This window comes from Cherax quadricarinatus, chromosome 4, assembly GCF_038502225.1.
Source record: "Cherax quadricarinatus isolate ZL_2023a chromosome 4, ASM3850222v1, whole genome shotgun sequence".
In the NCBI taxonomy this organism is placed as follows: domain Eukaryota; kingdom Metazoa; phylum Arthropoda; class Malacostraca; order Decapoda; family Parastacidae; genus Cherax; species Cherax quadricarinatus.
In genome coordinates this window covers 28,195,241-28,212,674 of record NC_091295.1, presented here as the reverse complement: position 1 = coordinate 28,212,674, position 17,434 = coordinate 28,195,241, and the positions used below count along the sequence as shown (strand labels likewise).

Genomic DNA, 17,434 nt, shown 5'->3' with positions numbered 1-17,434 from the left:
TGTCTGGATGCTGAAATGTGCAGACACGACATCAGGATAACTCTTTGAGAGACGGATGATTCTTGTATAGGGTGATAAAGTGAAGATGACTTCATCCTTCTTCCTTCCTCTCTCCGGGCAAACACAACTGCTGCGACCACCGCTGCTACCAATGTTTAATGAGATTATTTCGTACGATGAAAGTGGGTGCATGTGAATTATAAACGTCTTCGGAGGCTTCTTTCTTTATTTAAAATGTAGTGGTGGGTACACAGGCTTGTGTGTTGTGCCCATGGCCTGGGAGGCCATGTCCACGAGAGGAGAGCGCTACTAGGCCTTGTGTCTTCCTGCTAGGCCGCTGTGTGAGTGAGAGAGTGTGGGCCCAGCTTCTCACAGACCTGGGCAGGCCCAGAGGGCAGCATCTTAATGCCGCAAAATATGAATTAAGCTGGCAGACAGCAAGGCTGTCTGTGTAGACAGTACAGACTGTCTACATACTCTCATCTTACCGCTTTTTGTGGGGGACCCTTCATCCTCTATTGATGAGCTGGTGCACCAGTTTTTAACCTTAGTTTTTGACTTCAGCATCACGTTCTATTTCTCAAACCTCGGGCATGCATTCTCCGACGTGTGTGCCTTGGTGGTCTACTGCATGTGCCCGTGCAGTGCGTTTGAAACATGTTGTGTGAGGCCATTGTCAATATAATCGGACCACAGGCTGTCTTTTGGATTTTAAGTGGGCAAGGGCAGTTGCTCTCTGTGTCATATGAGATTCTAAATGCACTTGTTGGCAAGGCTACATTTCTGTTACCTCGAATTCCCCTATGTGTGCGGTTTGGAAGAAGGTATGGAAGTTGTATGGCAAGTACGCTCCGGACCCAGCTCCTGTTTTGCGGGTTGCTGGTGTTAGTGTTAAGAAACATCTTGAAGTTGCCATGAAAATCGTGAACTATCTTGTCCGTGTCTCCCAAGGGCATCGCCTCTGTCCCTTGTTTCTCACTTCTAAGTCCGCCAGGGAGCAACAGCCCTTGGATTCCTCTTCTAATGGGATGGAGCCGTATAATGTACCTTTTACTCTCTTAGAGCTAGAGTCCATGCTTTCGGCTTGCCGGTCATCGGCGTCTGGGCCTGATGATATCCATGTCCGTATGCTACAGCATTTTCATTCTACAGTCCTTTTGTATCTTTTCAATCTTGTTTGGATGCGAGGGGTTCTCCCTCCACAATGGAAATCTGCCATTGTACTTCCATTTCGCAAACCAGACACTTCAGGGCTTGATACCTCTCACTATCGTCCCATTGCTCTGACTAGTGTAGTCTGCAAGGTGATGGAAGAATTGGTGAATAGACATCTGATATGGTATTTGGAGACTCGCAGTAGTCTTTCTCCTCACCAATGTGGCTTTCACAAGGGCCGCTCTACTTTGGACCCCTTGCTTCACTTAGATACGTATGTTTGAAATGCCTTTGCTAAACACTCCATCCTAGCAGTCTTGATCTTGAGAAGGCATGTAACACCACTTAGAGGTATAATATCTTTGCCCAGGTCCACTCCTTAGGCCTCCATGGTAATCTACCGACCTTCCTTGCTGCTTTCTTATCTGAAAGATGTTTTCCTGTCCGTGTTGGCGCCTCACTTTCCTCAGACTTTGTTCAGGCCGAGGGAGTCCCACAATGTGTCCTGAGCACTACCCTTTTTCTCTTGGCTATAAATGACCTACCTTCCATTTCTCCATCACTTATTTGGTCGTCGCTTTATGTGGATGACTTTGCTATAGCTTAGGCAGGCGCTGACTGTTGCCTGGTAGCGGCTCCCTTCAGGTTGCTATGGACAGTGTTTCCCATTGGGCCACGTCTCGGATTTAAATTTTCTAGTCAAAAACCTATTTCATTACCTTTACTAGATGTCCACTTGTCCCAGATATTTCATTGCATTTGCATATCCTGGAATATCATAGTCAAGTTTCTTGGCCTTCTGTTCGATCACCAGTTGACATGGAAACCTTACATTTCCTCTTTGAAGGCAGCCTGCCATGGTCGGCTGAACCTCTTTAAAATTTTTGCACATTGTTCATGGGGAGCAGATCACCGGACTTTTCCCCCATTTGCATTCCACCCTAGTCTTGTCAAAGCTGTATTATGGTGACCAAGTCTATTTTGTGGCTTCTCCTGGCACTCTTTTTAGGTTAGATCCCCTTCATCATCAGGGTCTACGTTTATGCCTTGGTGCCTTTCACTCATCCCCTGTTGAAAGCCTCTGTACTGAGGTGAATGTTCCTTCCTTAGCTGATCATCATGATGCTCATTGCCTTCGTTACTTTGTCCACTCTCGTGACCTTCTGGTTCCTTTTACGTGTAGGTTGGTCTCAGATGTTAGTAGAGGCCCGTTAGTTGATCAGCACCCCTGCTTACTCTGTCCATTTTCTCTACGTCTTCACTCGCTCCAGTCTTCTCTCCACTTGCCTTTTTTTTATGTTCATGTAGCGTCTACCTTTTCCTTCCCCCCTCGGGAGATTCAGAAGGTTTTTGTCTCTTCTTTACTGCTGTATGCCAAAGCTTTCCTACTTACGGCTGCTGCTTGCTCTCTTTTTCTTAATCACTTCTGGTCACATGCTCGTGCCGTCGCTGTTTATACAGGTGGTTCTAAATCTTCTGACGGTGTTGGGTTCGCTGCAGTGTTCCCTGACGATATTGTCCAGGGTCATTTGTTAGACTCGGCTAGTATTTTTACCGCCAAGTTGTATGCCATCCTCATAGTTCTTCACCATCTTACATTCATGTCCACTTTGGCATTTGTGATCATTTTGGATTCCCTCAGCGCTTTACAGGCTATTAAACAGCTTGATTCCCCTCATCCATTGGTCCTTTGTATTCAACTTGGGTTGCACCGTGTAGCTAGCAAAAACAGACTTCATTTTCTGTTGGGTTCCTGGTCACTTTGATGTACGGGGCAATGAACAGGTGGACGCTGCTGCTCGGTCAGCGGTGCATGATCTTCCAGCTTCCTATAGAGGTATTCCATTCAGGGATTATTTTATCATCATCTTTACTCATCTTTGCAGCCGTTGGCAACAACGGTGGTTGGACATGCACCCTATCCTTCTCTGTGAGTTTTGTCGGGTCCCTATTTCAGTTCTTCACTTTCATGTGGATTGTCAGGTTTACCAGCGAGCTCGAAGGATTTACCTCCACCAGTGCCACTGCCCTACCTTATCTTTCCTTCTTGCAGATGGCTCTGCCTTTGACTTACAATCACTTTAGTGACTTTTTGTCAGCAACTGACCTACTTTACTATACGAACTTTGACACACAGCCCCTAATGTCCCTTCCAGCCCTTATCTCCCATCACCTCTGATCCCCTCCATCTAGCTGTTTGTAGCCCCAGCACTATTTTCTGCCCTGCAGTGCTACATGACGCTTGTCGGTTTAGCGCCTTATTTGATTATAATAATAGTACAACTTGTATAAAGTGTGAGAAAACTTGTATCCTCTTAGGGGAGGTGCCTTAATACCAGTGAGGGGGGGGAAGGCTTTTGATTCACAAAATTTGATCTATCCTTATTCTTGGCTCAAACCTGATTAGCTGTAATGTTCCCAGCCACTGTAGGACCTTCACTGATCTAGGGCTTCCCCTTCCCCATGAATGTTAAATCTGCAAATTTGCTTTTAATTAAGGTAAGATCATTGAGAATTATTGCATTTACCACACCTTACTAATTCTATGATTGTTTTGGGCGAGTAGAGAGCCCTTGATATAAGGGATGAGTTACTCTCCCTTAGATCAAGCCAGATTGCCTCCCATTTCCTAGGCATTGGATGGCTCTTATGGGTTGAACACTACCCCATGCAGATGCTGTAAATGTATGAAATAAAAGGTAGGTTACTAAAAGCAGTTTTATATAGAGGGGTTCAGGTTAGGATATGTAAAGTGAAGGAACTGTTTTACAGTGAAAGCAGGACTTGGAGATGTGTGATGGTTACCATAGGTGCTTAACATAGTGTGAAAGGAAATGCAGGGTGTTTAGGGGTGTGGAATTGAAAGATGTTTGATCTGATGCACAGTGAGAGTTATCCCAGTTGCTCTTTGCTGATGATATGGTTCTTTTAGGATATTCTAAAGACATATTACAAAGATTGGGGGATGCATTTAGAAGGGTGTGTAAAAGAGGAAAATTAAGAGTGGACAAAAAAGAGGAGATGAGGGTAAGAAAACGTCTAGGCAATAATCTATTAGAATGAATATCAGATTGGAGGGAGGGAATATTATGGAACTAGATGTAATTATATATTTGTTGTATGGAAGTATCTGTGGAAAGAAAAGTTTATGTGGAGGGAAAAAATAAAAAGGAAAGGTACCAGAGTATCACGGTACCAACACTTATGTGGGCTTGAGGCATGGGTTTTGAATTCTGCAACAAAAGAGGCAGCAGAGATGTCATGTTCGAGAGAAATGCATGGTGTGAATATCGTGAGAATTTGGAGCATGGAAATTAAAATACATTGTGGAGTGACCAAGAGTATGATTCAGAGGGTTGTTGAAATGGTTTGAGTATGTAAAGAGGATGGAGAAGGATAGGTTGAAGAGGGTGTATAAATCTGGAGTGAAATGTAGGAGGGAAAGGGTGGTCATCCCAGAAACAGTTGGAGGGAGGGGGGTATAAGAGGCTGAGTTTTAGGGACTTTAACATTTAGCAGGCTTATGTGAAGATGTTACGAGTGCCCTTTGGATGTGCTGTTGGAGTATGAGCAAAGGAACTTCTTTGAAGGTATTCAGGTAAACTAATTAGCCAGACTTGAGTCTTGGAGGTGGTAAAGGCAGCACCTGAACTCTGAAAGAAAGGGGATGTTGCAGTTAGAGGGTAATCTGATTGTGATGTCTGCACAGTTCTAGAAAGACAGCAATTGAGTGAATGTGTTTTTGAGTTTCCCTCCCATTGTGAGAGTCAATAAGTTAAAAAAAAAAAAAATGTTATTGGGTTAGTGTGTGGTGGAATATATCTGTTCAGGCTTCGAATTGTATAAAATTTATCATTGACATTAGACAGATACCTTACAATATGTTACTACATTTTAGTTAAAACGTGCATCCCAATAGTTTTCACTAAAAAACATTAAATTAACATAAAAGTATCCAAGTTATACAAAACACTTCCTGAGTGTGGCAACATATGCCTTCGCTTGTGTTTTATTAAGATTTCATCTAAATATGCCAGAGCTGTGTGATCCTTGTGGATTTAGCACTTAGTTATGATTATATTAATCGTCTAAACCTGTAAATCCCCTCAAGGAAGGTTCCTTGATGTTGGTGAGGGGCTCTTGATTTAGGGAATTGGATCTGTGCTCCAGTTCCCCGAATTAAGCCTGAATGCCTTCCACATCCCCCCCCCCCAGGCGCTGTATAATCCTCCGGGTTTAGCGCTTCCCCCTTGATTATAATAATAATAAACCTGTAAATGTAAGTTACAGTATCTTCTTCCTCTTACATATAACTAACAGACAAGACACATTTTTCAGGGTTTCTTTAGAATGTTCACCTCAAAAAAGGTACGCTAATGCTGGAGTACTCTTGATCCAAGGATTTGGTCCCCCATCCCCCCCAATTCTCTTCAGATCAAACCTAATTGTTACCCCTCCCTAGGTGCTTTATAACCCTTTATGGGTTTAAGTGCTGCCCCATACTGTAAATATAAAAGGAGATACCTTGATCCCAGCGTGGGGTTCATGATTCCAGGGAATTTGACTTCTCCTCCTCCACCCTAGATCGAGCTGGATGCCTCCTATTTCCCAGGCGCTGGATAAGGAGTTCAGCGCTCCTCTAATAAATGTAATAACACTAATCATCAGAATGCTGTAGTAACTGACTTAAGCTTAAATGCCTTTTACTGTGTTTCCACTAGCTTTTAGGAAGGGCTACTTCAAGGAGGTACTTTGGTGCAGGCAAAGGACTCTTGATCCAGGGAATTGGAGCTAATTTCCACTTAGGTCAAACCTAATTGCCTCTCATTCCTCACGTACTTAACAGCATACTTACCCAAGTATAATCATTTTAAGAAGGGCATTTATCGTAGAATTACTGTGAAACTGGTGAAAGGCTGTTATTTCAAGGAATTGAATTCAACTTTTGAATGAAATCTGATGATCTCACATTCCCTAAGCACTATGATCCATATTACCTCGAGGGAGGTGATGCTAGTGAGGGGTTCCTGATCCAAGGAATTGGACTATCTCGGTCAGATAAACAAAAGCTCAACCTGTGGGTCATCATATAACTAAAGCCTGTGTCAGAAAACATTTGTCCTGTGTTCTCCCCTCAAGGAAGGTTCCTTGATGCTGGTGAGGGACTCTTATCAAAGGAATTGGATCTGTGCTCCAGTTCCCTGAATTAAGCCTCAATACCTTCCACATCCCCTCACAGGCGCTGTATAATCCTACGGGTTTAGCGCTTCCCCCTTGATTATAATAATGTCCTGTGTTCTGACAGACATTATACCTACCTACCATATATGTATATATATTTATGTATGTATATATATATGTCGTGCCGAATAGGTAAAGCTGGCCAGTTAGCAAGAACTCATTAAGTCCATTCTAAAATTTTCTCTTGTATGTTTAGATATATTTTTTTCATTTATGTTAATGAAAAAATTAATAATTTTGTACCAAAAGCTGTATAGTCCTTGTGGCTTAGCGCTTCTTTTTGATTATAATAATAATAATTTGTACCAAAAGACCCCTCAAGGAAGGTTCCTTGATGTTGGTGAGGGGCTCTTGATTTAGGGAATTGGATCTGTGCTCCAGTTCCCCGAATTAAGCCTGAATGCCTTCCACATCCCTCCCCAGGCGCTGTATAATCCTCCGGGTTTAGCGCTTGATTATAATAATAATGTACCAAAAGAACCTTAAAAAAACTTATCTAACCTTATTATAACAAACGCAATTTGATTTAACCTAATCCAACTAAATATATTTTACATAAATTTACAATAATTTAGTAATAAACAAACACAATGAAATATATTTTTTTCGTTAGGTTCAGAATGATTTTTGTGAAATTATTGCATACACCCCCTCAAGGGAGGTTCCTTGACGCTGGTAAGGAGCTCTTGATCTAGGGAATTGGATCTGTGCTCCAGTTCCCTGAATTGAGCCTGAGCAGCGCTGTATAGCCCTTGTGGCTTAGCGCTTCTTTTTGATAATTGAGCCTGAATACCTTCCATCCCCCCCACATGCGCTGTATAATCCTACGGGTTTAGCGCTCCACCATTATAATGTTAATTAAATAAAATGTGATTAGAGGAAATTAATATTCTGATAAGGAAAATGTTCAACACACCTGGAAATGTCACTGAATATAATTAAATATATGTATATACTCATTTTAGAGGCATCAAAAATATGGCATAACGTGTATCGCTGATGGGGGAGTCCCCTCAAGGAAGGTTCCTTGATGTTGGTGAGGGGCTCTTGATTTAGGGAATTGGATCTGTGCTCCAGTTCCCCAAATTAAGCCTGAATGCCTTCCACATCCCCCCCCCCCCAGGCGCTGTATAATCCTCCGGGTTTAGCGCTTCCCCTTGATTGTAATAATAATAAATAATGATGGGGGAGTTTGAGAATATAATCTTGTGTCATCTTAGCCGAAACAAATGATGTCGGTATATATATTGAACTACAGGATAAGTGAAGATAGAAGGCACCTGGAGGTGTCCAAATCTACAAATTATCGCCATAATAAAGCTGGTAAAGAAGAAAATATTGGACGTTGTGACTGTACCTCTTGACAACCGCTTGCACTGAAATGATTTAAGTTCGCCTCCTTATACATGGTATAATACCACAAAACAGGTAAGGTAACTAGTATTGGCCAATATTTAGTATGCCTTCCTGTTAGGGAGGCGTTAGGATATATCACCCAGATCATAACTGGTTAAGTAAGATATATTACAATGTAATTGAACAACTGTAATGTATGATTATTAATACACGAGAAATTACTTAAATCAAGTCACATAGCTTCATTTAATAATAATTTTCATACAGTCCACACATAATTTGCCAGTTAACTGGCTTAAATTCTCTAAATTTTTAGGAACCACATGTTCTTAAATTAAGATCCCGAAGTGTGAGTTGAGGGACGGACTGAGAAGGTGGGCATTGGAGGAGAGACAGTGTTGTGACCCATCGTCACTGATGTCCCACGTTTCCAAGATACATCAATATCTATATCTGGTTTAGATATGCCGGAGTTCTCCCCAGTTATGTGGGTGAAGGATTAATTCAAGATTGTACTTGTAAAAATTCATCCACCTAATTTCTCACAGTATATAAGAGTTAATTTCAGCAGCTTTGGTGGCCAGAAGGAAAATCAAACATTCAGTTAAGAGTGGAGAAGCGACAAGTGTGTGTTGTGGGTATTTGCTCCATCAACAATACTCTTTACAGTGAAATTTTTACAAAATCTACTTCTGATTTACACCCAAGTCATCGTGGGGCTGTACGAGCTCTACTGGTTTAGCGCTTCATCATGACTGACATTACCAAGAAGACTGAGGCTCCTCAACACCACTTGGATAGTCATCAGAGGAAACCCTCACTTGTAACGTACTATATGTCCAAGTATACATAAGGGGGATTACCAATACACCCCTGGCTGTCTTCAAGAAGGTACTGGACAGGCACCTGAAGTCAGTACCTGACCAACCGGGCTGTGGTTTGTACGTCAGTTTGCGTGTAGCTAGCAGTAACAGCCTGGTTGATCGGACCCTGATCCACCACGAGGCCTGGTCTCAGACCGGGCCGCGGGGGCGTTGACCCCCGAAACCCTCTCCAGATATGAATGGGATGTACAGAACATTGTATTGTATTCATGTTTGTGTTTTTCTCCACATGTATTGTTTATCAATAAATGTTCACATAGTATATATATATATATATATATATATATATATATATATATATATATATATATATATGTATGTATGTATGTATGTATGTATGTATGTATGTATATATATATATATATATATATATATATATATATATATATATATATATATATATATATATATATATATATATATATATTCAAAAAGTCGGCCGTCTCCCACCGAGGCAGGGTGACCCAAAAAAGAAAGAAAATCCCCAAAAAGAAAATACTTTCATCATCATTCAACACTTTCACCACACTCGCACATTATCACTGTTTTTGCAGAGGTGCTCAGAATACAACAGTTTAGAAGCATACACACATAAAGATACACAACATATCCCTCCAAACTGCCAATATCCCAAACCCCTACTTTAAAGTGCAGGCATTGTACTTCCCATTTCCAGGACTCAAGTCCGACTATGTGAAAATAACCGGTTTCCCTGAATATATGTCGTGCCGAATAGGCAGAACTTGCGATCTTGGCTTAAATAGCAACGTTCATCTTGCCATATAGGACAAGCGAAAATTTGTGTATGCAATAATTTCGCCAAAAATCATTCTTAACCTAATGAAAAATATATTTCACTGTGTTTGTTTAGTATTAAATTATTGTAAACAAATCTAAAATGTATTTAATTGGGTTAGGCTAAAATAAATTGTTCTTGTTATAATAAGGTTAGGTAAGTTTTCTAAGATTCTTTTGGTGCAAAATTAATTTTTTTTATATTAACATTAATGAAAGAAATATATCTTTAAACGTATAAGAGAAAATTTTAGAAAGGACTTAATTTTATATGAGTTGTTGCTAATTGACCAGTTTTACATATTTGGCCCCTCAAGGAAGGTTCCTTGATGTTGGTGAGGGGCTCTTGATTTAGGGAATTGGATCTGTGCTCCAGTTCCCCGAATTAAGCCTGAATGCCTTCCACATCCCTCCCCCAGGCGCTGTATAATCCTCCGGGTTTAGCGCTTCCCCCTTGATTATAATAATAATACATATTTGGCACGACACACACACACACACACACACATATATATATATATATATATATATATATATATATATATATATAATTTAATGAGCCTCGTGGGCGTTGGTGTCATGATGTACATTTAATCCAGGTACAGTATGGCATAAAGTACATTTAACAATTATATTTTGTACATGTTACTTTAAAGTTTACGAAATACAGGGTAACAAAATGCTTAAATTTTAACCAATACACAAGTTTCCTTACTGTTTTTATAAAAATTTTATTTTAATATTTTCAAATTACTTTTATATATATAAAAATACTTTACAGTTAATCAACCCCAACAAAGTTACTGAAACAATATTGCATAATAAAATCTGAGATGATAGCTCTATGAAATGAGCAGTGTTTGCTGCCTGTGTGGAGGTTAAGAAGACGATGGAAAGAGGACGATAATGGTGGGAAGTGACTACAAGTATGTGTTCCGTTGGACCACCATCATTTGATGTAGTTGTTGTTGTTTTAGAAACTCTGCCATCTCCGCCTCCTTCCTCTGCTGCTCCAGCAGCCTCTCAGCTTTCACCTGGTCCTTCATCCTTTGTTTTTCTACCGCTAACTTTTTCTTCAGTTGCTGCTTGCTGACTTGTCGAGCTCGCATGTGCCTTTGTCTGTCGGCCTCAAACTTGGCTTTCATTATTAATTTTTTGCGGCGGTAAGCGTCAAGGAGTGAGTTCGTGGTGGAGTTCTCTGAAAGAGAGAGAGACTTCCAAGCTTCGTCGTGCCGCAGCTGCTCAGAGTCACGTGTTAATTGTACTACTGACACTTGGTCTTCCTCCTCATCATCATCATCATCGTCTCCATCTTCATCCTCTCTGTTTTTACTTTCTTCGATGTCCTCTTCGGCCTCGTAATCATCTTCGAGTGGAGCAAAGGCTTCTTCAGGCATCTCGGCCTCTGCAATTTCCAGTAAATCTTTTATATCATGAGGTGGGGAGGAAAAAGCAGTAAGAGGAAGCCAGCTGGTTTTTTTCTCTACCATAAGAACTTCAGGCTTTCTTGTGGGCACATTAGCATTGCGATTCTGCGCACGGATGGCGTTGCGCTGCCGTTGTCGTACAAGTCGCGGTCCCCATAAATGTTTGGGACACTTCAGTTGGCGGGTCATTACAGAGAAGACGCCATGGTTTCGGTACTGTACGGGCGTGGAGCAGAGGGGAGCTACGCGGGAATCATATCTGAGGCGCACAGGTCTCTGAGCAGTGCATACTGTGCCCGATTTTTCCTCCCACCGGCAAGTTGTGGACACCGTTTGACGCACCTGCAACACATTAACATTTGTATTTTAACCTCATCTGCCACACCTGCAACACATTAAAATTAGTCCATTTTATTCGATTTTTTAACTTTACTACTGCTTATTGCAGTCACGAATGATGGCTCTCATAGTGGGGCTAGTTAAACTTTAATGAAGAAGTTGGATAGTGTCACTACACATTGTAAATATTGACTATGGTCATGGGTGACGCTTTTTCAATATACAGGAAACATGCTTAAGAATTCTGAAATTTAATTTACAAAATGCTGCTGGCATCAGACCAAATTAGAGTTGTGATTAGGATTATAAAATAATGGTAAACCAGTCTTGAAAGTTATTATGATGAGCATTAGAAAAGGGCGAAACTTGAGAATATGTGCCATCTAAGGAGTACTTGCCCCTCAAGGAAGGTTCCTTGATGTTGGTGAGGGGCTCTTGATTTAGGGAATTGGATCTGTGCTCCAGTTCCCCGAATTAAGCCTGAATGCCTTCCACATCCCCCCCCCAGGCGCTGTATAATCCTCCGGGTTTAGCGCTTCCCCCTTGATTATAATAATAATAATAAGGAGTACTTGTTAAGGATTATCAGAAACTATGTAGTAGTGAGAATGGTCACGTTCCCTTTATATTCTTAGCAGCAGGGCCAAAAATAGTGACAATTGTTGCAATATTACTAATGCATATCAGAGCCACAACCTGAAAGTGAAGCTGGAATACCATGATGCTGGTGAAGGGCTCTTGATGCAAAGAACTGGAGCTACCCTCACCTTCCTTAGATCAAATTTGATTATTTTCCATTCCCCAGGCGCTGTATGACTAATGGATTTTGTTTTCCTATAAACATAATATTCAGTCATAAGAATCACAATAGTAGATCAAACCAAAGAGTGAATCAGAATACTGTTCGAATTTACCGTGGCAGTAGCAACAATACATAGTCACGGAAATGCGTTGGTAACAATAGAATACCTTATTAGTGAGGGTAGGTCGCAGTTGGAGGAGGTCGCAGGTACAGTGCCAGGGATTCTCATATAGCTGAATAAGTTTGGCCGGAAGGGGCAAAAAAATGCCCAGGGGCAGCGTTGTCAGGTCGTTATGATGTAGATAGAGCTCTCGGAGACTGGACAAGTGGTCGAAGGTCCCAGGAGAGAGCTCAGTTAGCCCATTGTGGCTCAGGTCTAGATACCTGAGGCTCTTGAGGCCAAAGAAGGCGTCGAGGGAGAGTCTGTTGAGGTGACAGTGGCTTAAATTCAGGGATTCCAGATTAGGAGTTAATGTGAAGGTGTCGTAGTCAATGGATGGTACGTGGCCGTGTATGGAGAGTTCCTTCAAATGTGGCATCCCCTCTAGTAGTGCCCGGCTCAGAGATAGCAACGTTGTGTTCTCCAGTTGAAGCTTCGTCAGTGACCCGAGCTGCCTGAAGGTGTCGATGTGAATCTCTGTCGACACATAACGAGAGCCAAGAAGCAGCTTCTCGGTAGCATTAACGTTGGCGAAGGTGAAGGGGAAGATATGGGCGAGGGGGTTATTGAGGAGCCGCAGGGTGGCTAGGTGAGGCAGGCTCGGAAAGCTGCCCGGGCCAAGTCTATCTAAATTGTTGTGATCTAAGTCGAGGGTGAGCAAGTTCTCGAGGCCAGCCAGATTATCTCCTTCGAGAGCGAGTATGTCATTGTGGGCAATGGAGAGATGACGGAGGTTAGGGGTAGGAGTGAACATGGCAGTGGGGAGGACCTTGATGTGGTTATATTCCAGTGTAAGTGTGTGTAGGGAAGTAAGCCCCGTCAAGAATTCAGTGCCTATACGGTCCAACTTAGCGTGAGCCACACGGAGATATTTCAGCTGCGTTTGCACAACGAACGGTGCTAAACTAACTTCCACTTCTGTCTTGAATACTTCGTAGGGCACTAGGTTTTCTTCATCGTCATGTAGCAATACAAACTCCAACTCAGAGTTGGGCTGAGCGGCTGGGGATGAGGAGGGTGTATCTGGCAGGAGCCCAGGAGGAAGGTCAAGGTCTAGCTGATCAGTGAGGGAGAGGAAGTGAGTGAGGGGCATGTCGAGAAGAGTGGAAGTTAACAGTGGTTTGGTCTGTCGCCTAGGCCGTCCTCCCTCCATAGCCGCCACAAGACGCACATACTGCAAGTCCAGCAGCTGCAGATTAGTCAGTGGAATTAGCGCGTCCTCGGATATTGCCAAAAGCAGATCCTGTTCTTCCTCTTCTTCTATGTTGACCACTTCTTTGTGCTTCACCATATCTGACACACGGTTCGGGAAGTAACCGGACACCTGCTTGGAGCTGCGTCTTGCGTAACCCTGCAGGTGAAGTGCCTTCAGCTCCTTCAGTGGCGTGAGCTGCCCCACTTCCACCACCACCAGCTCACTTCCTACCGCTTGCAGCATTGTCAACACCTGCAATAATGCAAGTGACAGGTACAACATGAAAGGGCTAGGTAAGAAGATAAAGAATAATGTCTACAGAGGATGAGAGAATAAATAGATAGGTAGATGGTAGAAGGAAAATACCACCCACAAACCTATGAGAAGATTAAAACAAACTAGAAGTGAATATAAAAAGATGAGACAACACGAAGAGAGAGAGAGAGAGAGAGAGAGAGAGAGAGAGAGAGAGAGAGAGAGAGATTTTGGAAAAATAGAAGTGGAGTAAGTATGACACAAACCTACTATTTATTGTTTGTGAAAAGTAAAATAAAGTGAAAGATAAAATTCAAAGAAATAAAATACCAATCGCTCAATGGATCTAGAAATGTGTAAGACGGCACATTAAAACTTTCAAAGTTCATTTTCAGAAAGGCATTAACTGAATATTTAACCAGCAATTTTTATTGCGAGTGCAATGAAGTTGTGGAACATATAAAGTAGTTGAGGTCAACTCCACACATGGTTTAAACAGTAGGTCTGGCAGACCCAAAGGGTAAAACGACAAGTGCACTAACTGACCATGGTGTTTGAAGGAAGGGCGTGGGTGAGATGTGTGAGGTTGGTGTCTGGCATAAGAGCACAAGTAGCGTGCAGACCTACCACGCCTACATCCACGCCAGCGTCCCTGGCTGTTGTCGACCACACAGCATCTACTTCCTCTGTCACCTGCCGGAGGGGAGTTAATTTTTTATTACACAGTTGAATTTACAGACTAAGTAAGACCTGTTATCCACCTTGTGTGCTCGTGTCAGCATAGGTGGCTTAACCCTTCACACAGACTGCCTTGAGAACTTGTAACGATGAGCACAGCAGGGGGTGGAAAGCTGGCTAGCAGGCAAAGCTGGTACTTAAGACAGGTTGGATGGAGGAGGGCTTGACTCTTCCCCACAGACTGGCTTGGCAGCTTGGCTTAATTTGCAAACCCGGGTCAACCCCTCGGAAGCAATGCAGATAAGCAGATAAAACACAAAGACACAAAGACTGACTAGGAAGCAAGAAGCATACAGGCTGGTGGACGCTTGCTCGGGGTAGCTGGCTCCTAGGCTAAGCCGCCATGCGGTCGATGGACAATATCCATGGCTGAGAGAAGCTAATCTCCGTACATCTGCGTAAATATCAAATTTATGCACCCACCGCTGCCACCACTTGTTGTGAGGGTTCATGGAGATATGATGGCTGGAGTTAAACACACTTGTTGGTTGGCACCACTTATATTAGCAGAGTGTGAGAAGGAGGAGCCCTACCTGCCGTGTTGCCTTGTTGTAGACCTAAGCGTGGAGTGAGAAAGAGGCCGGGAGCCCAACGCTCACATGCAGCATCACGTGACATCACACATGCTCATCACTGAGCCTAGCAAGGGGTCAACTATGTAAAACATATGGATGGTACTATGATATTCAGATAACATATACATATACAGAGGATCAGCAACTATGCTGACACTCGTGGCTTGACTGGTAGTGACCTCAACTCACTACTAAGAGACCGGGGCTCTATCCCTAGATGAATGGAAACATTGGTCATGTTTCACCCAAAGGTGCAGGGAGGCCAAAACCAAGTGTGATAGGGAATGGAAAAAGTATAGAAGGCAAAGGACCCAGGAGAATAAGGAGACCAGTCGTAGAGCCAGAAATGAATATGCACAGGTACGACAGGAGGCCCAAAGGCAATACGAGAATGACATAGCAGTGAAAGCCAGATCCGACCCAAAGCTGTTGTACAGCCACATCAGGAGGAAAACAACAGTCAAGGACCAGGTAATCGGGCTGAAGAAGGAAGGAGGGGAGGTCACAAAAAACGACTGTGAAGTATGTGAGAAGCTCAAGATGAGATTCAAAGTGTTCACAGTGTTTCCAGAGCTGCCTCCAGAAAGGCAGAAAGGTGGGGTACACCATCAAGCATTGGACACAAGACATACAACCAACGAAGAAGTGAAGAGGCTGTTAAGCAAGCTAGATACCTCAAAGGTGATAGGGCCAGATATCTCTCCATGGGAGCAGAGGTGCTTTGTGTACCACTAACAACTATCTTCAACACATCTATCCAAACAGGACAACTAGCAGAAGTTTGGAAGATGGCATTAAACTACAGACCGGTGTCACTGACGTGTACAGTATCCAAGGTTATGGAGAAAATTATCAAGAGAAGAGTGGTGGAACACCTAGAAAGGAACGAGCTTATCAACGACAGCCAGCACCGTTTCAGGGATGGGAAATCCTGTGTCACAAACCTACTGGAGTTCTATGACAGAGTGATGGCAGTAAGACAAGAGAGAAAGGGGTGGGTAGATTGCATTTTCTTGTACTGTAAGAAAGCGTTTGACACAGTTCCACACGAGATTAGTGCGGAAGCTGGAGGACCAGGTAGGGATAACAGGGAAGGCACTACAATGGATCAGAGAATACCTGTCAGGAAGACAACAGCGAGTCATGGTACGTGGCGAAGTGTCAGAGTGGGAGCCTGTAATGAGCGGGTTGCCACAGGGATTGGTCCTAGGACTGGTGCTGTTTCTGGTATTTGTGAACGAAGTGATGGAAGGAATAGACTCCGAAGTGTCCCTGTTCGCAGATTATGTGAAGTTGATGAGAAAAATTCAATCGGACAAGGACCAGGCAGAAATACAGAGGGATCTGAACAGACTGCAAGCCTGGTCCAGCAATTGGCTCCTGGAGTTTAACCTCATCAAGTGCAAAGTCATGAAGATTGGGGAAGGGAAAAGAAGACCACAGACGAAGTACAGTCTATGGGGCCAGAGCCTACAAACCTTACTCAAGGAAAAGGATCTTGGTGTGAGTATAACACCGGGCACATCTCCTGAGGTGTACATCAATCAAAAAACTGCTGCTGCATATGGGCGCCTAGCAAACCTCAGAACAGCATTCCGACATCTAAAAAAAAGAGTCATTCAGGACCCTGTACACCGTGTACGTTAGGCCCATATTGAAATATGCAGCGCCAGTTTGGAACTGTCACCTAGCCAAGCATGTAAGGAAACTAGAGAAAGCACAAAGGTTTGCAACAAGACTAGTCCCAGAGCCAAGGGGTATGTCCTATGAGGAGAGGTTAAGGGAAATCGACCTGACGACGCTGGAAGACAGGAAAGATAGGGGGGATATGATGACGACGTATAAAATACTGAGAGGTATAGACAAGGTGGACAGAGAGAGGATGTCCAGAGATGGGACACAGCAACAAGGGTTCACAGTTGGAAGTTGAAGACTCAGATGAATCACAGAGATGTTAGGAAGTATTTCTTCAGTCACAGAGTTGTCAGAAAGTGGAATAGCCTGGGTAGTGATGTAGTGGAGGCAGGATCCATAAGAGATATGATAAAGCTCACAGAGCAGGAAGAGTGACCGGGTAGCGTTCAGTTCAAGAGGCGGGGCCAGGATCTGTGAATCGACCCCCGCAACCACAACTAGGTGAGTACACACACACACACATACATGCGCACACGCACACACATTCACGCACGCACACACACGCACACACACACACATGCACACACATGCACACACGCACACACACGCCAGGAGCTATGACTCGCCCCTGCAATCACAAATAGGTGAGTACACACACACATACATGCACATACACACATACACACACACACACAAGTGTTGGATGACATACAAACAACCGAGGAGGAGGTGCAGAAGCTGCTAAGTGACCTTGATACCTCAAAGGTGATGGGACCGGACATCTCCCCGTGGGTCCTTAGAGAAGGAGCAGAGATGCTGTGCATGCCCCTAACCACAATTTTCAACACATCCCTTGAAACTGGGCAACTACCTGAGA

The 17,434-nt window shown here is 43.2% G+C and overlaps 1 protein-coding gene across 1 annotated transcript in view; it reads right to left on the bottom strand.

The window, feature by feature from the left end:
* Nucleotides 1–10,137: 10,137 nt before the first annotated feature.
* LOC128684550 (insulin-like growth factor-binding protein complex acid labile subunit) overlaps nt 10,138–17,434 on the bottom strand; it is a 35,842-nt gene continuing 28,545 nt past the window's right edge. The window contains exons 3-5 of the mRNA XM_053770804.2: nt 14,156–14,302; nt 12,167–13,606; nt 10,138–11,200 (exon numbers count right to left, since the gene is read on the bottom strand). Of these exons, the coding sequence (XP_053626779.2) occupies nt 10,352–11,200; nt 12,167–13,606; nt 14,156–14,302 (2,436 nt within the window). The 3' untranslated portion in view covers nt 10,138–10,351. The remainder of the gene's footprint in view (nt 11,201–12,166; nt 13,607–14,155; nt 14,303–17,434) is intronic.